Below are 24937 nucleotides of genomic sequence, written 5' to 3'. Positions count from 1 at the left end.
TAAAAAGTCTCCAAGTTTTTAGATCCTGGACTTAATGCAATTTCAAAAGACAAAGGTGCAGCGATTAATTGTTTTTTTTAAAAGCGATGCCACGTTTTGTACTCGGTACCTCTCAGCTCTGGATCCCACTTCACGGTCCTCCTTCCACACCAGTCCCACCAGGCGCATACAAACACAGCCCCCATCCCACTCAGCCTGTTCCTTCCCCAAAAATGCCTGTGAAGAAAACACCTTTAAATAAAGCATTTATAAGATCTCTGGCTTGTTTTGGTACGATGACCTGGCTGGGAAGCACGGCAGCCCCGGTGGAAGCAGCGCTATTGCCGTACGGTCCGTCAGTGAGGGCAACGCACACGGCAGGAAGACGCTAATGCCGTACGGTCCGTCAGTGAGGGCAACGCACATGGCAGGAAGACACTAATGCCAAAAAAAAAAACCAAAAAAAAAAATATATATAAAATTATAACAATTCGTTTCAAGATTGCATTTTCTGGCAAACATTTACATTCACTTGTCACGACACCTTAGTTCAGCCAGTCTTGGGAAATCTGAAGGAAACCTGCTGGGGCCAGCTCCTGTGCCCGTAGGAACCGATGCAAAAGGCCAAATGAATTCAGCAGTAATTCAGAGGGATGGTTTCTTTCCAAGGATTTCCCATTTCCACCAAGCCGGAGGGACGACAACGACCCTCCGCAGTGACCCACTTTCCAATCGAACATATTTCTCCGTACGCCTCTCCGCACCCTTCCTATAAACTGTATTACAATTATACAACAAAAAATAAAATAAAACCAAAGCATTTTTAGCTGAACTTTACCCCACACTCGGGATATATTCAAAGGCCATTAAATTGGCTTGCCTCCAACCTTCACAGAGATCTCGTCAGGAGGATTCTGGTTTTAACAACATATATATATATACATATTAATATGTACACAGACAAAGAAGCTGCTCTTTCAGTTAGAAAAGAAATTAAATTTCATCACAGAATGAATCCTATAAAAAGATATGTAATAAAGTTGAAATACCCATAAAATAGCTATTACTAAAGCAAAGCTTTCGTCAATAAGCCTCCAAAACTTTAAATGAAGAAAATGGCTTCACGAAGTGGTAGTCTAGGTTTCCACAGTGAGGACACTGCTGGACGTTGCTGTATTCAGAGAAATACTGCATGCCAATCCGTACATCTATTACTGGCTTCCCACAGTGCTTACAGTTCAGTCGAGCCTGTAAAAAGAAAAACAAAGAAACAAACAAAAAAACAAAGCCCTTTTGAAACAACCAAATTCACCTCCGCTCCTCGCCTCCGAAAAAAAGAGAGCATCACGCATTTCCCGGCGGGAGAGGGGGCAAGTCAGGAAACTGGCAGTAATGGGATATACTGGTAAGGACATCCCTCACCCAGACTGGTACCTCACAGCCATACACAACATTTTTTCACATGAAATGCCACCACCAAATTCTGGAGACTCAGCTACCTCCCACTCTGACTGACGGGAGGCAGAGAATTTCCAAGTGTAGATGCCCACACAATTGTTTTGTGTTGATTAATCTCTGAACCAATTCCTCAACCCCCAGCGCAAGAAGCGCTGCCTCAATAAATCATAAACGAACCCCCTGAAGCCAAGAGAGAAATTTTACATTTGTGCCATGCAAGTCAACCGCTGAGGTTGATGTTTGAACAAGAGCAGTCTATGAAAGAGATCAGCAGTTTTCATCTTTTGGTTTAACAAATGTATAACTCGATCTACTTTATCAGCATGGCGTGGTATTGTATTCCATGTTCCGTATCACTTTAGGGATCTATTTAAACATTTATAACACATATCAGGTTATACAAGCCAAACATCACTTCAAGAGCGCTAGCCACTCTACCAAATCTAATGGAGACAGGACCAACGTTAACGGGGTGGATGTGAGAAATAATTAAAGGTCAAGAGTGAGGACAGACGGAGCTATTAACGTTCCGCTGTAACAAAAAGAAGTGAGTCTTCAGAAGAGACTTGGCTGAGAAACCCAGCCCATTTAATGTAAAGAAGGCAACAGGCGGCGTGAAAGCTCAGCAGGTGATTTGAAACGCTCAAGAGAAGCAGAAGGGATTTGAGACCGTGAAGGAGTTTCAGGCTAAAGGTGGCAAATGAGCGTTAAACTCCTTAAATTTAAATTAAATTCCTTCAATTTAAGGAATTCCTTAAATTGAAGGAATTTTCCTGGCATGAGAGGAAGAAATTATTAAAGTACTATTACTGTTGAGACAGGACTCAAATAGAAACAAACCACCAGCTCCACAGCCACCTGCTCTGCTCGAAAAGCAGAAATTCTACGAAATAGAATCTAGCAGGGCATGGATTTGAATGATTTTCTGTATGATTTGTATGATGTTTTCCCCCTTTCTCCTGGCCAGCACATCAGCTATCTGCTAGTAACCTGGCAGTGGCTGCAATTCATCATCCCACATGCACATTTGTCATGTACAATTAAATATTTTGAAATAAGGTATGAAATTATTCAAAATAGAAATTAGCAAGGCAATTCGGAGTTAAATTATATACCGTATTTAAATGTCATTCCTCCCTATGCACAGAATCATCTGTAACAATCAGGGTGAAACAATAATGCGTATTATCTGGCAATCACAGTCTCTGCAGCTAATGATTTCATAGTCAGTTCTATTACTTACCATGTACTGTCACACTGTCCATTAATCATATAATTAAGGCTCTTGTATAATGAGACCTTAATTCTTGTCTTGCACATTCAACAGAAGCAATTCAGATTTAAATTTGCTGGCTTTTACAGAGCTAGCAAGTAGCATGAGTGTTTTATCTTTAAAAGTCCTTATTTTTTAAAGAAGTTACAATCTCAAGAGGCACTACACTCGAAGGTAATCTCTCTGTCCTCAGTTATGATTGTTACCAATGTAATTTTAAGCAGCAGGAGCAACACCACTTGTCTTTTGAGCAACATATTTAGGTGAATACGTTAAATTTAAAATAAAATGGCATTTTGTGTTTTGACAAACCTGTGCTTCAGGTTGCTGTTGATTGAGCACGTACGTTAACCCAGACAAATGCTCTCTCCATGCCTGTCTACCCTGACCTGCACAACAAAAGTGCTCTGTAACCCCAAGCCTTGGCTCCTTCTCACCCAAGGTATGGATGAGGTGAGCATTTAATGAAAAGGAAGCTGCCTCAGGCTGTGGTGGGGTACCATCACCGGGGTCAGTGGCACCAACGATGAAGGAGAGCTGGGCAATCTTTAGACCTTTCCATTCCCTTAGCTGTTTTGCTACCATTATCTCATGATAAAACACAACTGTTATCAAAATACTACTGGAATCATACCTGATGCTACAGATACCTGCTAGGGATCACCCCAAGCACCAGATTTAATTGTGGATGCACTTAAAGGAGCTTTATGTGAAAACCTAAGTATTGCCCACTGACCACAGCATTGGCTTGTGTCTACCTATAGGCTGCTGTGCCTCATAACTTAAGACAAAAGGGCAGGGACTCAGTCAGCTTTCTCGTATTGGACTCGCAGGTACAGGCTGGAAAAGAAGGATGGAAGAAGGGAAGGGAGAAGAGATACACAAACCTCGGTTTTATTTATCACCAGTTGGAATTTCCCCTTACGGGTCTTATTTACACATGGTACTAACCTGACAACAGGGAGATGCTGCCAGAATATCGTAGGTATACATAGTTCCCAGCTGATGCCAGCTTCCATCCCATCGGGACTTGCACTTAATGCAGATAATTTTGTGAACCCCTTCTAAGCAGTCTACACAAACAGCATAGAGGTGCATAAGCCTTCCTGTGGACAGGAGAGACACTTCTTAAGGAGACTAGAACAGAAGATTGAAACAGACATTTCCCACAATGTGTTATCTTGCCCTGTCATGACACAAATCACATATTTTTTTTTTTTACAAAAAAGGGTGAATGATAAACTAAAAAAAATGTTTCTCTATGGGAAATACACAGGGCCTGAATGATGCTATTTTCCATGGATGCAAAACTCAGGAATTAGTCATCGCCCTGCCCACCCTCCCCTTCCTCCATTTGCTGGTAGACCTTAGCAAAACATTTTATAAAAGGAGCTGCTGAAGCTCCACGAACAGATGCCGGGTTAAGCCACATGATCAGCTGCAGCATTTCCAAAACCAGGATTGTGCCCCAGCTTCATCCCCACCTGACAGAAGCAGCCGAGAAGTGTTGAAGCTTATTAACAAGCTGGGTACAGATTCATCTAACAACTTGCCAAAATCTTCCAGCAAAGAGGAAACCAAGGACCTAATATTCCTCATGGAAAAAAGCAACAGCCAGGAGAGCCAGTTTCTTTCATGTACTTTTTCCTGGCCGTTCATTAACAGTAAGTATATCTAAAAACATTATATATTACACATGCACAGAGTTTTAACATGCCATTCAGAACTACAAATCTATTGAGCTCTATTATGACCTCTGTATGCGCAATGACTTTCAAAAACATTGACTTCCATAAAAATCAAGCGGCTCAGACTTGAAAATGAAATACTTCCTCTGCATAAATGTGACTCAAGTCACCAATGCAATACCCAAGATGCAAATTTCACACAAAACAAAAAGCCCCACACAAATTAACAAAGATCTGGCATCTCGATTCTGGCCGATTCGTAGCGACCGAATTGATTTGTAATTTAATAGTTGGCTATCAGAAGTGGGCTGACCTAATTCTGTAATATACCGTATTTTACACTGCTATGTAAGACAAAGCTCAGAAGCAGTGCAGTTACAGATCAGCTCCAAAACAGGACTGCATGGTATGTATTTATCTTGGATTGCAATTTGTGCTCTTTAGCACCAAAGCATTGAGCCCATCACAACCCGTAATTTAATGAACACACACATCTGCACGTCTTCTAGATAAAAAGGAGTAAAATATTAACAATTTATGATCCGTCCATATCAGACACTTTCAAAATTAATGGTTTGAATTTTAACTTATTTTGTTTTTTAAGCCAGCTATTTCAGAAAAACAAGAAGAAAAATCAGACTATTCTTAAAAAAAACATACAAAATAAACTTGCTAGTTTGAGCTGGTAAAAATTGAGCTATTCCACATTGGCATGTTCAGCTCCAGAAAGTGTTATGTGATGAGACTAAAGTGCAAATATAATAAACTCTGTTTCTAAAGTGAACACTGAAGACTGGAGACATTCAAATAATTCCACACACAGAAGTTTTGTGTTGTACAGGAAGGTAAAATAATTTTCCCCACCTGGAGTTCTGCACCGTTCCCTCACATTAAAATACCATATTCCCCACCACTTAATTTTCAGGATTCTTGATATATAGGAAATGAGGTACCTGATATCTTAAACATGCCTGAAATGAAAAAACTGACTTTCTGTACTGAAGAGAAAATAACACCCTGGAACAGCACCTTCCAAACTCAATCCATTTCGAAGAGCACTTCTGATAATAAACCATTTTATCCAGGACAAAGAGATAAAAATGTTAACAACTAATTATTCACGGCATCTTGTCTGAGCCCAACGGGTAAGGAACAACCAATTAAAAAATAATAATAAACATTTGCAAAGTTTCATTCTTAGTGGCAAACGTTAACAAGCGATGAGTTTCACTTTTACTAAACCAGCTCTTAGCACTGGTAAAACCACAAGCACATTGTGTGTGCCTCCCCACCAAAGCAAACAAGCCTTGTTATCTCGCGTAGGTATAGTCTGTTTACCCTGGCACTTTTGCAGCTTGTGTATTTGCCTATATCACCTTTTCTCCTTACAGTACATCAGGCAAAACATAAATGATAACGTTAGCATGAATACAGTTTAGTGACTTAGCGCACAGTGATTTAAGGAAAGAAAAAATAAATAAATAAAAAATAGAAAGTTTGTTGATCAGAGGAATGTTACATAACACGTATTATGACCATGCATGGGATATAACATGTTTTATTGGAAGGAGAGAAACTTAAATGTTAAAATACCTCTCGTTAATGCCTTCTCAATACACTTTTCAACACGTAATTCTATGTTTTTGAACACCAAACTTTCTCTGACCTATTCTGGCCGTGCTGGCTGCCTGCAGTGTGTTTTGGGGCACAGCTTCCAGAAGAGCTGAAGCTCATCCTAGCCCACTTCCATTTGTTTCTCTAGGAAAAAAGTAATACATGCCTCTGTCTCAGCTCAGCTCGGAGCTGGGACGTGATCTGGATGCAGCCCAAACAGGTGGGAATTTGGAAATAAATCTAAAACCCTCACTACACCATCACTGCTTCAACCCACCATTAAAAGTTCACTTTTACAACATCCAACCTCTTCAGGCTGGTGCTAACATAGGCCAGAATGGATAGATATAAGAAAATAGTTTTCCACACAAAAAAAATAGTTTGCTATAAAACAAAACTGATACTCTCTGAAAGCAGATGAGAGGCTTCTCATCTCACTGGCGGTACGAACACAACTTTCCCCTGCGCTGCAGCACAGCATGCTTAAATTCAAAAAGGCTGTTTAAGAGGTTGATGTATATCTTGGGGTAAAGCTCACAACAGACAGATCAGCATGCACACGCTGCAAAACAGATTGGCTGAGAAACCTTCCCATGGTGTACCTAGAAACCTGATGAGAAATCTCTTAGCTGCAAGCCCAAAGAGAAGGCACGGATCTTTCTACACGGCACTTGCTTTTTGTAATTCCTTCTAAGGGCTTCAATCTGATCCGGGTGATTAATGTGGACGCGACTTCAAGCTTTGCAGAACCTCTTAAAAATGCAGAACTGGGATGAAAAATCTATAATGTGGGGGGAGGGAAGGGGGGGAAACAGGGCAGAGAAGGCAGTTCCGTCATTTAATGAAACCTAGCATGACCGACAGACAACCTGTACCTTGAAGGTGACAGGGCACATCATATTCAATCTCATCGTGTCTCGATGGGCTAAGGAACAGGGTCCCGTCCACCAGGGGAAACTGTTCAAACACTGGCAGGGCCCTGTGGCACAGTGCACAGTTTACAACGTTCCTGTGGCTGGCACTAAGAGCAGCGAGGATGAACTTCCGCAGGTCCTCCCCTTGGCCCACCTGGGCATCGTCTTCCATCCGCACGTGGAAAGTATTCAGCTTATGCCTGGGGATGTGGGTGAGCAGCTCGGACAGATCGAGCCTTCTCAAGAACTGCACGGGGGCATCGAAATGTCCCGACCTGTGTGCCTGCAAGCCAGCCGCCCCGTAATCAAAGTGCGCGTTCCTGAACATGCCCCCGCCGGCCATGTTCTTCTTATGGGGCTCCAGGTGAATGGCGTTCTTCAGGAACTCCCCTAAGTATCGGGAGGAACGAGGGCCGCTGAAATGCGTGGGGGCAAGAATGGAGTAGCCGGTGGGTGGGGACTGGCCGGGGGAGACACAAGGAGAACGGACGCCGTAGCTGCCACCCATGACGCCCTTCTCCTGGGAGTTCTGCCTGTCCATGGAGTGCCTTCGCTGGAGGTCATTACTCAAGCCTTTCTGCGGCTTGTTGGCCGGCCTGCCCTTTTTGGCCTCCTCCGCCGACTCCGCCATCGACCTTCCTGTGCTCTTCTCCAACACCGATTTCTTCTTCTTGTCATCCTGCATCCGCTTCACCTGGTACCAGTCAGTGTCCTTCTTCAAGTGACCCTGCCCACACCGACAGGAGCAGAAGCGAAAAGCCAGGTCATACCCCTTCTTTGTCCACATGTTTTGGCGACACTGCTTTTCGTTCCAGCTCCTGGCCCTGCCGATGCAGTTGAACTGGACGAGGATGCTGCTCTCCCACTCGTAGAAGCACTGAAGGTGCATCCAAGTGCTGTAGGGACAATGCTCGTTGTTGCATATGACCTTCTGGTAGTCATCCTTCTCCAGGTCCACCGGCCTTCCAAAGCTACAGATCAGTGGAGTAGCACAAGGGGCTTCTGTGGGAGAGAAAAACAGATACATCAGTAACTTAATGGGCCGCTAATTGCAATTCTTCATTAAACACTGTGCCCAATACGCACATGAGCTCCTTCTTCCCGATCTATATTATCGAAAGTCCCACAAGCACCAGCTCTTGGTCAGAGCAAAAAGCGGCCTTTGCCAAAAAAAAAAAAAAAAAAAAAAATAAAAAAAAAAAAAAAAAAAAAAAAAAAAAAAAAAAAAAAGGGGGCGGGCCCCCCGGGAAGGGGGGCCGACCGCCGCCTAAATAAATAAATAAATAAATACGTTTTTAAAACATAAAGAGAAAAAAAATATATTAAAAAAAAATTAAAAAAAAAAAAAAAAAAAAAAAAAAGTTAAATACACAAAAGGAGATACAGAAATGAGGGAATAAAGAAACAAAATGACATGACGGTTTGTTTAATATTCAAAGCCAAAGCACCTCAGAAGCATTAGCCCTCCTCAAGGGTTTGCGGATACCCTTGCAAGGCCTTAAGAAGTCAGGAGAAAGCTTTGTGGATGTTTTTGGAGGCTTGCTTTGAAGCCTGAGAGGCAACATGGGGAGAACACACAGAGATGTTTGTTTGAAAAACAAGTAGGCAATACAGCCCGGCTCTGCAATCACAGGGAGAGGCAGGGATTGATCTTTTCTTTGGGACTGAGCAAGAGACAACAGCAAGGGGGAGGAGGAGGAAGCAGAGGACTTTGAAAAGGCAGACAAACAGCTTACGTTCCTGGTACAAAAAAGATGGTCTTCGTTACATCACTCGGGCAAATATAGACTATACCCCCATCACTGACCTCCTGGATAGCTAAATTTCACAAACCAAACAGTTCTGTAAGACAGACAGGTTAAGAAAACCAAATGCCTCATGTTTGTTTTTTTTTTTTTTATCAGCAAAGTAGCAGCCTTTGCTACATCCTTGAGCAAAGAAGAATTCATTTCAATTCTCTCCCTGCTACAGTGTCAGCTTCTACACAAAAATGCTCTACAAAAAAACGTTGTGCATTTATGGACCATTGACATCTTCTCCTCCCTCACCAAAGTACCAGGGACTACACACAACCCCCATTTCTGGCTGCTCAGCTGCAGCTGGGAGGCACAGAAAGCACAGGAAATATTCACTTGGGAGTTTCTATTGGATCTTGAGAGTTTCTAATTATGAAGTTTTGAGATGCTTACTCAAGTATTACAAATATTTCTCCTCTGTATTTCTGACTTCCTGCTTCCTCCACTTCACCAAAAAGCACTGCTCCAGCAGGGCCGGCAGGCTGCCTCCTAACCTCTGTGTCGCTGCATTCAAACACTACCAGGCTCCTTCAGGGTTTTCCACGGTCAAGTGCTGTCTCCCTCCACCCACACACAGCAAACAGAATTACAGAATGATATGGGGTTTGAAGGGACCTCTGGAGAGCATCTAGTTCAACTCCCCTGCCAAAGGAGGTCCACCCAGAGCAGGTTGCACAGGAACATGTCCAGGTGGGTTCTGAATGTCTCCAGAGATGGAGACTCCACCACCTCTCTGGGCAGCCTGTTCCAGGGCTCTGCCACCCTCAAAGGAAAGAAGTTCCTCCTCACGCTGAGATGGAATGGAACTTCTTACATTCAAGTTTGTGCCCATTTCCTGGGCACAAGAGGACGGGCCCGGTCTTTTTTCAGTGGTGGTCAGTGACAGGACAAGAGGAAACGGGCACAAACTTGAATGTAAGAAGTTCCACCTAAACCTGAGAAGAAACTTCTTTACTTTGAGGGTAGCAGAGCCCTGGAAGAGGCTGCCCAGAGAGGTGGTGGAGTCTCCTTCTCTGGAGACATTCAAAACCCACCTAGACAAGTTCCTGTGCAACCTGCTCTAGATGGACCTGCTCTGGCAGGTGGGTTGGACTGGATGATCTCCAGAGGTCCCTTCCAACTCCATGTGATTCTGTGATAATTTGCAGTGGGATAATAGGCTTTATGCTGCTTCGTCTGCTTTTACTTAGACTCTCATCACAGACACACTACCCACCATCACCTGTCCTGCAGCACTAACACACAAACCAGATTCTTTACAAGAACAGACATCAGCCATGCTGGTGGTTTTGCCTTTTCCCAACAAGTTTTTGTTAAAAGGCTATAAACAAGCAAACAAACAAAGCCTTCAAGGTTACCTTCAGTAAATTCAAGATTAGAGTAGCTCTTAAGAACTATTTACCCAGAAGAGATGGGCAGAAAGAGCACAAGAAAATTTTCCTGAGCTGTTCCCTGGAAGCTGCCCCATCCTTCACCTCATTTCTCTGCCTCCATTTCTAGTGCCAGAAGTAGCACAGTTGCAAGGAGAATTTTCGGCAATACCTTTCCTTCAGGGACTGGCCTATAAACCGCAAGCAAAGCACATTCCCCAAAACATTCTCTCAAAGCAAAAAAAAAAAAGCCTATTTTGTTTCAGAATACGGACTTGTTTAGTCATTTAAAAAAAATTACCAAATTAGAAAAAACAGATATGAGAGGCTTTCCCTAAGGACTCTCTGGAATTTCCCTCTGTTTCAGAATACGGACTTGTTTAGTCATTTTTAAAAAATTACCAAATTGGAAAAAACAGAGATGAGAAGCTTTCCCAAAGACTCTCTGGAATTTCCCTTTATCCATATGACACCTATTTTCTTACTACTTATCTCAGGCCTCTAAAAAGCCCACTAAGAACATCCAGGTTTTGAGATGGCTTTGAGAACCATGAATTTTATTGATTACCAATGACTAATTTCTCTCCACGTTTTTTACTGTGTACCATTGAGTATAACATCGCTGGCTGGGAGCAAAAGTGGATGATAACTTATCTGCTCTGAAACAAAATCTGTCAGTTCACCAGTTCAGAGAGTTCTCCCACCCATTTCTCCCAGGCTTCGCTTCAAGTCACACTATGTCACGCCAAGCGTCTCTGCAAAGTTCTTCTGCGTTGTCAGTCATTCTTTCATCTTATTTAGGGCCCGAAAGAACAGTCTGCAGCTACAGCATCCTCATGCAATACATCTCAGAGGAGCCAGTCAGACCGAAACCATCAAAGGCAACTCACCAGGAGTCAGATGTGCAGCAAGATACCAGAGGTACCAATACGAACAGTCCTCACGTATGCATTTCCTGTATTCATCTATTTTGGTACATATTCCTTCCCACCACTGCCAGGAGGCAGGAAGGAAGAACATGCCAAAAATCCACTTATGCTCCCCCTGTGTTTCGGAGTGTAAATGTTCTAACAGTTGCAGGTATAATTATAGCTGGCAGCCGAGAAAGTTACTATACAGGCAAGTCTAGAGATCTCAGCTTTAGAATGAAGACTTTACACTTGTTCATCCATACTGGCGTAGTTAACGGACTAAAAAAGAAAAGCTTTTCCTTGATTAGCCTTTGAACATGTTTTTGGTTTGAGATGCAAAAGCATATCATCTCTAGCCCCCTGAGGAGTTTATACCTTCTTCATTATGTAGGCAAAAAATGAAATTAGTCAAACAAGCAGCTGAAATACAGAAGAAAACCACTACAGCCCAGGTATTCCACAGAATGTGTCCACAATTATTTGATTATGATCATGTACTGGGTGTCTACAGGCTATTGTAAAGGTGACTTCCAACAGATTCTTCCCTTCTCCCTGGTTGGTCAATGGAAGGACTGTGGAATGAGATCTTCTCCAGCTCCTCCTTGAGAAATTACAGATGCCACAGTCCCTGAGGAACCTCCCACACAGCATAACCAAGAGCAAGAAAAAGCTTTGAGTTTTGGACAGTGGCATCTTCTCAACATTTAAGTTAACTAGATGACTACAAAGTTTTCAGATGTTCCCTCATCTGATCCCTCATCCTGGCCTGTATCAGGAACAGCGTGGCGAGTAGGGCCCGAGAGGTGATTGTCCCCCTGTACTCGGCACTGGTGAGGCCTCACCTCGAGTGCTGTGTCCAGTTTTGGGCTCCCTACCATAAAAAAGATATCGAGGTGCTGGAGTGGGCCCAGAGAAGGGCAACAAAGATGGTTATAGAGAGATGGGGGTCAGTCTCTTCTCCCAAGTCACAGGCGACAGGACGACAGGAAATGGCCTCAAGTTACGCCAGGGTAGGTTCAGGCTGGATATTAGGAAAAAATTTTTTCACCAAAAGGGTTATCAGACATTGGAATGGGCTGCCCAGGGAGGGGGTTGAGGCACCATCCCTGGAGGTGTTCAAAAGACAGGTTGATGTAGTGCTGGGAGATATGGTTTAGTGATGGTGTTGCTTCTTGTTTGTTGTGTGGGTGTCTCTTTTTGTCACAGATAGGTTGACAGTTGGACAAGATGATCTTTAAGGTCCCTGCCAACCTAGAAGATTCTGTGATTCTGATGTTCTATCTACTAAGTGTGAATTGGCTGCTCACACAATCACCATAGCAAAAGCAGGTCTAGAGCAGCTGGAAGAAAGCAAAGGAGTGACCAAGAGCTTTCCCACACACAAAGGATTCTACTGAATTGTTAAATGGTGGCACTGAGATGGCTTTGGAAAACAACATTGCTAAGAGAAGAAGCTGGGCCCTGCTCACCTCTTCTGGGGACTCACCTGACTCTTCACTACTGTCATTGTATTGGCACAGGAAATACTCCAGAAAGCCAACAGCTCTCTCTGCCAGGTTGCCATGCTCCACAGCAAGGGTAATGCCATGCCAGTCAAAAAACCTGCTTCCACCAATACAGGTTTGTTATGACGGAGTCTGCTGGTTTGGAGAAGGCCTTGATAAAACCACTGCATAATTTCCACAACAGAAACTGAAGAGCCCAGCATGGCTAATGAAAGGTGTCTCAGTGGAAAGTTCTACCACTTATGTAGTATCCTCATATTCAAGAAAGCAGATAACTCCACTACATGAAAAGCACATAGAAACCTCAAGCCAACGCTTGGTTCTGCCTAGTATTTCAAATTCCAGCAGGTCTACGTGTACAAAACAGACTGTGCAGGACTGAACATCCCTTGCAGACTTCTCTCCAATCATGTCTCCTGCCAAACATGATCATGCCACACGTCCCTACATAAAGAATAAATAAGAAAGGGATAACAAAGCAATTTTTGGTGTGACTTTCCCAGTTCACAGCAACAAATACGCCTTAGAAGCCAAAGAGACAGCATTCACACCACTTAGTATGGGAGCCACATTAGCAAATGTGAAGAGCTCTTCCCATCAATTCACACTCTTGAAAGTGCTCTGGGTTATTTAATCATCATTTTATAAATGAGACAAAGCACTTATTACAGAATTACAAAACTTTAAAAATTCTTGTTATCGAGCCCTTCTATTTCCCATTCATTAGAAATGCATTTTGAGATTATTCTTCAAAAAGTCAGAGTGAGAATCATCATCTAAATGTTTTATGATAACAGTACAACAATTACTGTCAAGAGAGACAATAAAGGGGAATAAATAGAAATTCACATGGCCAAACTGCCCATCCACACCTGCAGCCCCAAGTTGGTTTGTCAGATAAAAATAATTTGCTTTCAAGTATCTAATAGCTCAACACATTTCTGGTTTCCAAAATTATAAAATTCAAATTCAGGAAAAATGAATTGTACTCTGCTTTCAGGAGACCCCACCTGGAGTACTGCATCCAGCTCTAGGGCCGGCAAGACAGGAAGGACATAGACCCATTCGAGCAGGTCCGGACAAGGGCCATGGAGATGATGGGAGGGCTGGAGAACCTCTCTTATGAGGACAGGTTGAGAGAGTTGGGGTTGTTCGGCCTGGAGAAGAGAAGGCTCCAGGGAGACCTTAGAGCCCCTTCCAGTCCCTAAAGGGGCTACAGGAGAGATGGGGAGGGACTCTTCATCAGGGAGTGGAGTGACAGGACAAGGAGTAATAGTTTTAAACTGAAGGAGGAGAGATTTAGACTAGATATTAGGAAGAAATTCTTTGCTGTGAGGGTGGTGAGACACTGGAAGAGGTTGCCCAGAGAAGCTGTGGCTGCCCCATCCCTGGAGGGGTTCAAGGCCAGGCTGGATGGGGCTTGGAGCAACCTGGTCTGGTGGGAGCTGTCCCTCCCTGCCCATGGCCAAGGGCTGGACTAGATGACCTTTAAAGGTCTCTTCCAACCTAATCTATTCTATGATTCTATGAAAGATTCCCAGGTATCAGAGCAGCATCCATTCTCCCAGCAGACGCTTCTGAAAGAATGCCTAAATGACCATAAAACTATCTTTATTTTACCTCTCAGTTTCGAGATGGTTTTCACAGCCTAGGAGAACAAAACAAGCCAGCGTGCAGCTCTCTGTAGCAGAACGGCTTTGACATTTAGACCCAAGTGCACGGCTGTAACAGACAGGCTGCCAAGCTTCAACTACACTCGCACGCTGATTCTTTCCACAAGTTATGTTTCACATCAAAATAAATGTTTTCTCGTATTCCACTGCAGTGATTTTGAGCAGTAATTCTGAAATCAGTTGCAAGGGGCAGCACATAAATGTCCTCTAAAACAGAAATAACATACAATATTCCAAACAAATGTAAGTTTGAGCAAAGATAGCTCATTGCTTAAACAAGGTTATGTTTTATGTTTGACAGAACTACCATAAAATTAACTTTTCTTTCAAAAATGAGAACATGACAGAAGCTGCAAGCAAGCTGGTTTGGGTGTTTGGCTTTTCCTCAGTTTTTCAGTTCAGGTTTATAAACATCAATAAAATCCAGTAATAAAAACAGACAGTTGAGATAAACCTCCTTCAGCAACCAAAAAAACCCCCCAAACACCACATCAACTGGTTTCTACTTTTTAATAAAAAATGAAGAGGGTGTATGAAGACCACCCTACCCGTTTCAGGACCCAAATGAACACCAGCTGCCCTGCAGAACTTCCCTCTGGTGAAGTAAATGGAGGAGAATGTTGTTTACTCCTGTTTACTACACACCCATCACAAAGCCAGAGATGTACCCCACAAGCCAAACGCAATGACTCCACGACTTCAGTTTCGTGACTGCTCTCGTTTGTTCCAAGTCCTCAATGTGGACGCCTCAAGCAAAATTCGCTCTTCCCCCCGCCACGTTCCCACATCATCCATTGTGTTCAGCACCAGAGTTTTGCCCTCAGTGGACAGAAACAGATAATTATTTCCTGTACTCATCAGTGTAGGTTTTAGCTTGCCCCACGGGCTCACAACTGCTAGAAAAGCTCAAGGGAGGCGTCAAACACGTGAGGCTGGGGGCAGAGGAGGGACAAGCGTGGAAGCTGTTGGAAGAGGCAGCCCTACTGTCATCTTGAAACAATCGTCAGGCAAGGGTAGGTTGTTAAGGAGCAGGGGAAAAGGAATCATAGAATCACAGAATGTAAGAGTTGGAAGGGACCTTAAAGATCACCCAGTTCCAACCCCCTGCCATGGGCAGGGACACCTCCCACCAGACCAGGTTGCTCCAAGCCCCATCCACCTTGGCCTTGAACCCCTCCAGGGATGGGGCAGCCACAGCTTCTCTGGGCAACCTCACCACCCTCACAACAAAGAATTTCTTCCTAATATCTAATCTAAATCTCGCCTCTTCCAATTAAAAACCATTGCCCCTTGTTCTGTCACTACACTTCCTGACAAAGAGTCCCTCTCCATCTCTCCTGTAGCTCCCTTCAGATATTGGAAGGCTGCTAGAAGGTCTCCCTGGAGCCTTCTCTTCTCCAGACTGAACAACCCCAGCTCTCTCAGTCTGTCTTCATAGGAGAGGTGCTCCATGCCTCTGATCATCTTTGTGGCCCTCCACTGGAGGAAATTATCCAAAAAAAAAAACAACAAAAAGGGAAGGTCTTGGCACTGGTGGCACTGGCTCAGCTGCAAGACACTTATAATGGCTTGTTTTTGGTCTACTGTTACTCTGGCATCTCATCACCTATGCCAAGGACACTTTAGTTGCCAGCACATCATCAAGGCCAGAAGGGTACCAGTGGGACACACACTTTGCAAGTCAAGCACTTGAACCTCTACCGCCTCAGAGCTTTCCCATGAAGAGTGTTCTCTTCACAGCCCTACACAACTAGGAATTGTCCGCTCTGCCAGCTTGAAGCAGAGCTGAGTCATTTCTGTGGAAGGCTACTCCCTACCAACCATCTGCACTCATCTTCTGAATTTCCTCTACCATCAAGCACAACTTTATTTTAATTGGAGTCATACAATATTATTGTGCTAAGACCGTAATCCAGCTGTAGAAAATAAACAAAACAGACCAAACAGAAAACTTGTATGAATTGTCTAATGTGTTTGCTTTGGTGAACCTCGGAATACAATCTAATATACCAAGACGTGACAAAATGGTATGGCCATATGGATTAACTGGTTAAACAGTACGGATTATGAGGCAAGACAGAAATGATCAGCTGGTTAACAGCATTAATTGGTTAAACAGCACGAATTATGAGGTGAGATAGAAATGATCAGCCACCTTCCTAAGAGCCTGGATGCAGCAGGAAGAATGCAAGGGGAAAAAACATTTCACAAGTAGATCCAAAAGGCAGGCTTGGAGCTTCAGTGCAGCCACAACAACAAATAACAGCCGACAAACAGTAAGAGGAGTCTTCCCAAACAGCTCGGCTCATGGCTTATATTGATAACACTCACTGACGGTGACTGATGTCTCTCCAAAACTTCTTAAGCAATCTTTGCAGCCTGATCAAGATCAAAGTTTCCAGTCATTCTCCAGGAGGGAGGGGAAAAACCAAGACAGCAGCACCTGGTAAGCCGCCTAAAACGCAGGCTTTCTTCTGTGTCACGAGACTCCCTCTTATGTTCTTGGAAAGAGAAGCCAACGCTGGCAGCCCATCTTCAGTGAGCGACAGACAGAGCTCAGGCTGGTGTGACACCCCGTGCAAGACCCACCTCAATCACCCTGACTCAAGACAACGCAAGGAGAGCCTGGTTGATAGCCTTCCACATGCAAGCACTTCCAAATTGACACTTAGGTACCAATCTGGAGCTCAGTCCTACGCCCCACAAGGACCAAGAAGCTGCAAGTCAGTATTTAGGCTCAGAAGGGACTTAAGGAGAACAAAGCTGCAAGCAGCCTAGCTCTCCTTGGCACACTTACCCCGTGTGCAAGATGTCACCAGCTCTATTAGTCAAGCGGCACATGAAGTGATCGCCTTCCCCTAGAAAAGATTTCAGGTAACTTGGAACTGCTAAACTCTAGTTCACCTGGGAATCCAGATGACGGTACTACTTGGCGGGCTCAGTAGATGTTAGAACCATCTCCGTGCACTTCACTTATGCTGACTTCACACTTGGCCTCCAAGAGAGTCTCTTCACAAAAAAAATCCACAAAAGCGAGAAAGGTCCAACAACTACACAGCAGGTGGGAAGACACCATGGAAATCCTGAAGGCTTAACTCATACCTGCCACGTTAACTCCTTCTAACTTACAGCACAGCCAGAGCTAGTGCCTGTTTACGAAAGCAGCAATTAGCATGTGATACAGTCAGTTATCTGAGGCTCTCATTCAACCACCCACTCCCAGCTCAGCCGTCACCTCACCAAAGTCAGAAAGCCAAGAGAAAAACCACACAAACTATGGAGGATGGGCTCTTCCACATGCACAATAGTTTTGTGGTTTGCTTACACAGCTCCAAGATGGGCCAACGTGCTCCAAGATGGACCAACTGCCTACACCGCTGAAACCCATCATGAGAATTCACACTGTCTTGTAGAAGTCACCATAATCTGTACAGTTATCATCTAGCCAACTTAGCCAACTTCTTTCCATGTAATGCCCATCATCCAAATGGGGGTGATTTACATTAGATACCAGAAAGAAATTCTTTCCTGTGAGGGTGGTGGGACACTGGAAGAGGTTGCCCAAAGAAGCTGTGGCTGCCCCATCCCTGGAGGGGTTCAAGGCCAGGCTGGATGGGGCTTGGAGCAACCTGGTCTGGTGGGAGGAGTCACTCTCCATGGCAGGGGGTTGGAACTGGATGATCTTCAAGGTCCCTTCCAACTCTAACCATTCTATGATATGCAGAGAACAACTCAACCACCAGCTTTGGCTTTTGCTTAGGATGCACAGACCCTCTCTGCACAGGAGAAATCTTACCCTGGGTTGTGCTGCAACACCCTCAGTCCAACTGAAAATATCACCAGTTCATCATACCAAAGAGAACAGGCCTGAGCCTCTACCTTCATCAGCACCAGGACAACTAATGCCAATGCACTCCTGATACTGCCCTGTGAATTCTGAGTTGGCTTCATCAAGTGTCAGGCAACGATCAGTCCTCCATGCCACAAGCAATCGTGCCCAGGCCAGGAAGACTCTTCGCACTCCCCAGCGTAGGGTGGACTCTAATGGCGACCTCTATCATGGCGAATGCAGAGATTAGTGACTATCTCCAGACTGGTGGGCATTAACGTGTTCTGAACATTGGCTGCTGCTTTGCCCGCACATGAATCATCCCCACAGAAAAGCATTCCCACCATTAAGTTGTCTCACTGTAGCCTTCCAATGCTTTTAAGACCTTGAAATGTTACAGAAAACCAACCCTGGTGCTTCGAGAAACGGACATCCTAATAACTAAAGCAGGCTCTAATCCACCTGCCCCAGTAAGTTTCCAGTGGCAAATTCCAACTCATGCTGGGAATATAGAGACAATTGTAGCAAGCAGTAGATGCCCTAATATCAAGCACCACAAGCTGGACTTGCCCTGATTCAGAGCCAGCTAGCCACCAGACCCAACTCAAAAGCACAAGAAGGGAAGAGAAGAAGGTAGAAAAGGTTGAGTCAAGTGGCATCAAGTCAAGTTTCTGTCACTGGTCTATCCCTCCCAAGTTTCAATAAGACAGAGAATATATTTAATTCTCATGCTAAAGAAGCTGGTAAAAACCCAGTGGGAACTGGGAGATGTTGTCATCTTGGCTGTGGTGTTGAGCATCCCTGCGAGATGGGACCTCCTGAGCGTGGAGCCAATAGACATCTCCCCAACGGTGCTGTCCTGACTCTCAGCCCTGCCCGTGTGGCATCTTTGGCATCTGTGCAGCACACAGGGACCTGGGCTGTACATGGTTCCCAAAACAGGTATCGGCAGCACAGAAGTGGAGACAGGGACCACCAGGAACACTCAGTGGGCAGGCTCTGACCAAAAGCCACCTCCTCTCCCAGCTGGCGTTCCAGAGAGGAACAACAGCAGCAATAACCCTCTCGAGCCCTGGAAGGAGGACTGACAGACCCTACCACTGCCGGAGAGACGGAGTGAAAGAGATAAAGGTTAAAGTGAATGCTCTCAAGATAAATGTCTCTGGAGTCTGCCAGGAAATGCCAGTGCTCCACTCAAAATCCTGCAAGCTTTCGAAACGGAACTACCCACTCCAGTGACTAGATTACCACTTCAAGAGGACTCTTCGAAATTATTTGAATTTCTGTCAAAACTGTTTAAAGAAAGCCCATGCCCTACTGGTGCCGTTGTAATTTAGACACCTTGAAGATTAGCTGGAGAATTTTACCCTGAGCTGGATGCAAGGTCTACCTCTGATTTTTTTTCACCCCCTCCTCGCATACAGAGCCGTTGTAATTTAGACACCTTGAAGATTAGCCGGAGTATTTTACCTTGAGTTGGATGCAAGGTCTACCTCTAATTTCCCCCCCACCTCACATACACAGAATCAGAACCACAGAATCACATGGGGTTGGAAGGGACCTCTGGAGATCATGAGTCCAACCCACTGCCAAAGCAGGTCCACCCAGAGCTGGAAGAAAAGCAGAGAATCTGGAGATCATCGAGTCCAACCCCCCTGCTAAATCAGGTCCACCCAGAGCAGGAAGAAAAGCAGAGGACAGACAGACGTCTGCCAGTCATCTCAGTGCTTCAATATCAAAGGATGTCTCAATATGCAAGGCTGAAGAAAACTTAAAGACCTCTCCAAGGACCAGCAGTCGTTTTGTCACTACTCGTTAGATCTACTGGGGAGGAAGGTGTGGGATGAGAACAGCCCAAATAAAGCAATGAGTTCAAAAACTGCTATTTTTTTTGTAGGAAAGCTAACAAACATCAAGCCTAACCCTTTCTCATGCAAGCCCTACGCTCGAGCAAATGACTAACCACACCAACACCGATAACCATTTTGACAGCAAATAACTGTTAAAAAATAAATAAATTCAATGGGTGTGTACTTGCTTCCATGAAAGGACAGTATTTATTTTATCCAGCAATACCACGGGCATGATTCCATTTGCAAAGATTTGCAGAACAGGAATTGCATTTGCTACAAAAGCACGTAATCGCATAGTTTTTAAAATCCTAAGACTAACACGAAAAGTCCTTTCCAACCTGATTTGCATCGACAGAGACAGTGAAATTTGCATTCAATTGATTTCTGCAGTTAGAAGAACTCAATGGAATTATGAAGCAAAATGGTTTTCCCTTAGAAAATTAATAGGTATTAAATTTTCTAGTCAATGCAACAGAATAGGAACTTAATTTTCCAGGTGGTCTCACCGACATCAGTGGGACTCCCTCAAGCTAAGTAATAAGAAGGTGCCAATACTGAACATCACCAGAGTGCCAAACTGGAACTAGATGTTATATGCAGCAGGGAACATTTGACAGCAAATATTAATCCACGCTTAAATACTACAGCAATTCATCCTCTAAAAATGCATTTTTAAATTAAATATTGCACTGAGAAATTTTCTGGCCCTCTTTAACTATTCCACCTCCAGGATATATATATTCTTTTTTCAGGGTGAATCTTAATTGTTGGCCAGTCACTGCTTTCCATACATTAGTCACGGTGGTGCTGACTGATTTTCTTCTTCATACACTTGTCCTACATTAGCATTTTTATTTGAAAGTAAATCAACCTCGCTAATTTGTGAAACCCAGGTGAAAAGTGTGCAAGAGCACAACTGGCCACTTCAAACCCAGGTAACTACAGACAACATCAGAGCTCGGCCAGCATGGGGGGCACTGCTCACAGCCCCTTGGTGGCACAACATGGCAGCAACTCCACCTCTGGGAAGCTATGGTCCACTGAGACCTCCGTCAACAATCTCCACCAGCTCCTCCATGGCAGAGGAGCTTCTGGAGGAGAAAGACGGAGAAAAGCCATCACATCGGGTCAGTGGTTATGGTCTCCACCTTCCCCGTTCCCCCACGGGAGTCTAGAACCTTTTGATCACAGTTTGAGCCCTACATGCAAAAATGAGCCTACATGAGCCCACCACCAAAAAAAAACCAAAACATAAGCAGATGCCCTCTTGGGACAGGGGAAAAAAAAAATCAGCCTACATTTCTCAACTGTCATGCCAAGAACTGACTGACACTTTAAGGGAAAATTGTGCTGGGATTGAAGCTAAATTTGTCAAAATGCAAAAGGGAACAACATCTTTCCACTGTAAAGGGGTGCTATAACGGCGGGTCCGTATTACACGGCACCTCTAGACAGAGCTGCACGGAGAAACCAAGAGGAAATTAAAAATTCTATTTCATTATGGCACATGGATGGGGGGCAGAAACAATACACAGACCACATAATGAACTGTGAAGACTTCAAAAAAAAAATATATCTGAACCACTCTCCCTTCCCTGAGAGAAGGGGGGTCCTGATGGGACTGCGTAATTAGACTGTCATCCTGACAACATGAGGCAAAGCCAAGGTTTGCACAGACAATCTTCATTTCGCAGTTGTTCTATCTGCTGCTTTTATCTCTGCATACTTCTGTCTTGCCACATTAATGAAAGAAAACGGGTTTACGTTATTACAATCATCTACTGCTTCTCCAGGGTAAAGAAAGAGCAGGAAAGCGGCAATACCAGGCACATGCCAGTTACTCTAGAACAGCATATGGTGATGATGGAGGAGAGAAGAGCCCACCCAGGGATGAGGGACCAAGCTGGTGAGGGGTCTAGAGAACAAGTCCTATGAGGAGAGGCTGAGAGAAATGGGCATGTTTAGTTTGGAGAAGAGGAGACTGAGGGGGGACTTCATTGCCCTCTATAACTACCTGAAAGGAGGGTGTAGAGAGGTGGGTGGTGGACTCTTCTCCCAAGTGAACAATGACAGGACCAGAGGAAATGGTCTGAAGGTGCAGCAGGGGAGGATTAGATTAGATATTAGGAAGAATTACTTTACTGAGAGATTAATCAGGCACTGGAACGGCCTGCCCAGGGAGGTGGTGGAGTCACCATCCCTGGAGGTATTTAAGAAACGGGTAGACATGGCTCTTCAGGGCACGCTCTAGTGCCCGAGATTGTTGGTTTGTCTCTGTTTGTGGGGTTTTTGTTTTGGTTTGGTTTGTGGTCGGACTCAATGATCTCAAAGGTCCCTTCCAACCATGAGGATCCTGTGACCCACATGCAGCTGCAGGGCCCAAAAGCAGCACAGCAAAGACCTTCCCCGCGCCCAGCACCCTTAATCCACAGCCCAGATAATCTCCCATGAATAATGGAGAGTTGCCTGTGCACAGCAGAACTCTATTAACCTCACAACTCACTGGAGCAGCCCGCGTCCTCCATAACCTGCTTAGCCACCAAGGAACCGCAAGCACACGGCCACCCACAAACCCCTCGAGTCCCGTGACAGGACACTTTGCCTCCATGGACCTGGCCATACTACACAGAATCATTTCAGATTCATCGGTTTTGAGGACTTGGGGGAATCCATCATCACTATCTTGTCTTTTCCTCGCACGGAAGACCCGGATTCCCAGCTCTGCAGCACGACAGGAAGAGTTTCTCCTTTCATCTCCTGAACCAAAACTGCCGACAGCTCTGGATTTATCAGTGAGAATACAATTTACAGCACTTATAGCTCAGGATTATCTCATGGGCAGTAGCTGATGTAAAACAAAGCTAGCAGCCACATAGAATCATGGAACGGTTTGGGTTGGAAGGGACCTTAAAGATCATCCAGTTCCAACCCCCCTGCCCTGGGCAGGGACACCTCCCACCAGACCAGGTTGCTCCAAGCCCCATCCAGCCTGGCCTTGAACCCCTCCAGGGATGGGGCAGCCACAGCTTCTCTGGGCAACCTCTTCCAGTGTCTCACCACACTCACAGGAAAGAATTTCTTCCTGAAATCTAATCTAAATCTCCCCTCTTTCAGTTTAAAACTGTTGCCCCTTGTCCTGTCACTACACTTCCTGACAAAGAGTCCCTCTCCAGCTCTCCTGTAGGCTCCCTTCAGATATTGGAAGGCTGCTAGAAGGTCTCCCTGGAGCCTTCTCTTCTCCAGGCTGAACAACTCAACTCTCTCAGCCTGTCTTCATGGGGGAGATGCTCCATCCCTCTGACCATCTTCATGGCCCTCCGCTGGACCCGTTCCAACCATCTCTCACCTACTCCTCCAGCTGTTATGATTATCTGAAATGAAAGCTATGAGTAGGAGCCACGAGCCCATGGAGGAAAAGTTCAGGTGTACTGACCTACAGCAAATGCCGAAGCCAATGTTGGACCTCTGTTGCGAGTAGACCACTGAAGTCATACTGAAGCAGGGACAATCTCTACTACTAAAGGAGAATCTCAGGTTTGCCCTCAGAAAGGCTGCCTCAACTTCGGAGGATGCTGCACGCCGCAGGGGAAGGACACATAAAACACCTGGGACACGCAGTCTTACAGCTGAAGACAACTGACAACCTGCCCAGAGGTCACGCTGGACCGCTACCGGCGTTCTCCAGCATCACCCCCCGTGGTACCCCCACAAGGAACACGGCTTCATCACCCCCCCGGGAAACCACCGTGGCCCAAACACCCCTCTGCTGGAGCCAGGGGGGGAAAAAAACCTGGAAACACTGTTTTTCTCCCCACCTCCAAACAACTAAATAACAGCCAACAGTGTTGTGAAGGAGACACCACCTGCAAAGCGGGTCTGGCACAGATTACATCACCGGACTGAAGTCACCATAAAAACGCTCTAGAAATTCTCCAACTCCTGCTAATCTTGCCTTTTTCTCTCTCCCCCCCCCAACTTCCACGCTCGCTTAGAAGAAACAGTCAAAAAAAAAACCCACAACAAACCAACCCCACAACCAATCAACCCCCCCAAATCCAAAAAGGAAATTCTAAACATTCTCCGTGATCCTCTGGAGTAAGTAATTCTCTCGTAAAAGCAGTCTGGCAGAGACCTCTGTGAGCCGGAGCGATTTGCAATTAATCGCTAATATTTCCAAGGAAAAGTTTCCATTAAATAACACAGGGGGATCGGACATCTTAAGAACCGGAGTCAGGTTTTTGGAAACCACCTTTGGCCAACAGCCCCCAGGCAAAATCTGCTGCCACAAAGTATTAAGCCAGTTGTCCCTACCCTCCCACTTTTTGGGTTTGGGTTTTTTTTTGGGGGGGGATTGGATTTTTTTTCCCCAAAGCATGGGGAGTAAAAAGCTGGAGTCCAACTTGGGAGGGGAAAAACAAACAAAAAAAAAGAAGTCGAGAGCAAAAAGTCTGCGCCGCAGTTTGTAAAATCTGGCAGCCGACCTGAGACGGGGAAGGTGGGGGGGAGATTTTGGGCTCAGCAAAAAGTGCAATAAAATCCCAGCCCAACCTTTACTTTTAGCCTGAAATAAATCCCGTTTGGTTTTTTTGGGGTTGTTGTTTTTGTTTTTGTTTTTTTTTTTTGCAGGGAGACAAATCTCCAAACGGGGAGAGCGGGGCAAGTTTCTGCAAGAAAACACCTTCCCATAAAAAAAAATAAAAAATAAAAAAAATTTAAAAAAACACCAAAAAAACAACAAAAAACCTGCTGGGAAGCACCAAAACCACCCAACCCACCCAGGGCGGCGTAAAATGGTCGATGAGCAGCGAGAGCGTTCCCCGGACAAACCCAAGGGCTGCGGAACGGCAAATAAAACGGGCCGGAAAGTAGGACTCCATATTTTTTCTTTTTTTTTCTTTTTTTTTTTAAATCGCGCTGGAATAAAAATCGGGATTTTTTTTCTTTTTTTTCTTTTTTTTTCTCTCTCTCTCTCTGCACAAACATTTTAGTGGCATGCTGTGAGGAAGGAGTAATAACCCTTCTTAGCACCAGGACAAGAAGAAAGTCTTTGCAAGGGGATGGCTGGGGGGAGAGC

General features: G+C 44.8%; 1 protein-coding gene across 1 annotated transcript in view; it reads right to left on the bottom strand.

The window, feature by feature from the left end:
* Positions 1-365: 365 nt before the first annotated feature.
* The window catches only part of HECA (hdc homolog, cell cycle regulator), a 47478-nt gene continuing 22906 nt past the window's right edge, over positions 366-24937 (bottom strand). The window contains exons 2-5 of the mRNA XM_014939548.1: positions 12490-12605; positions 6888-7928; positions 3662-3816; positions 366-1227 (exon numbers count right to left, since the gene is read on the bottom strand). Coding sequence (XP_014795034.1) covers positions 1063-1227; positions 3662-3816; positions 6888-7928; positions 12490-12605 — 1477 coding nt within the window. The 3' untranslated portion in view covers positions 366-1062. The remainder of the gene's footprint in view (positions 1228-3661; positions 3817-6887; positions 7929-12489; positions 12606-24937) is intronic.

Source organism: Calidris pugnax, unplaced genomic scaffold (assembly GCF_001431845.1).
Source record: "Calidris pugnax isolate Ruff unplaced genomic scaffold, ASM143184v1 scaffold57, whole genome shotgun sequence".
Lineage (NCBI taxonomy): Eukaryota > Metazoa > Chordata > Aves > Charadriiformes > Scolopacidae > Calidris > Calidris pugnax.
The sequence above is the reverse complement of the archived record's forward strand: the minus strand, read 5'-3'. Positions and strand labels throughout refer to the sequence as shown.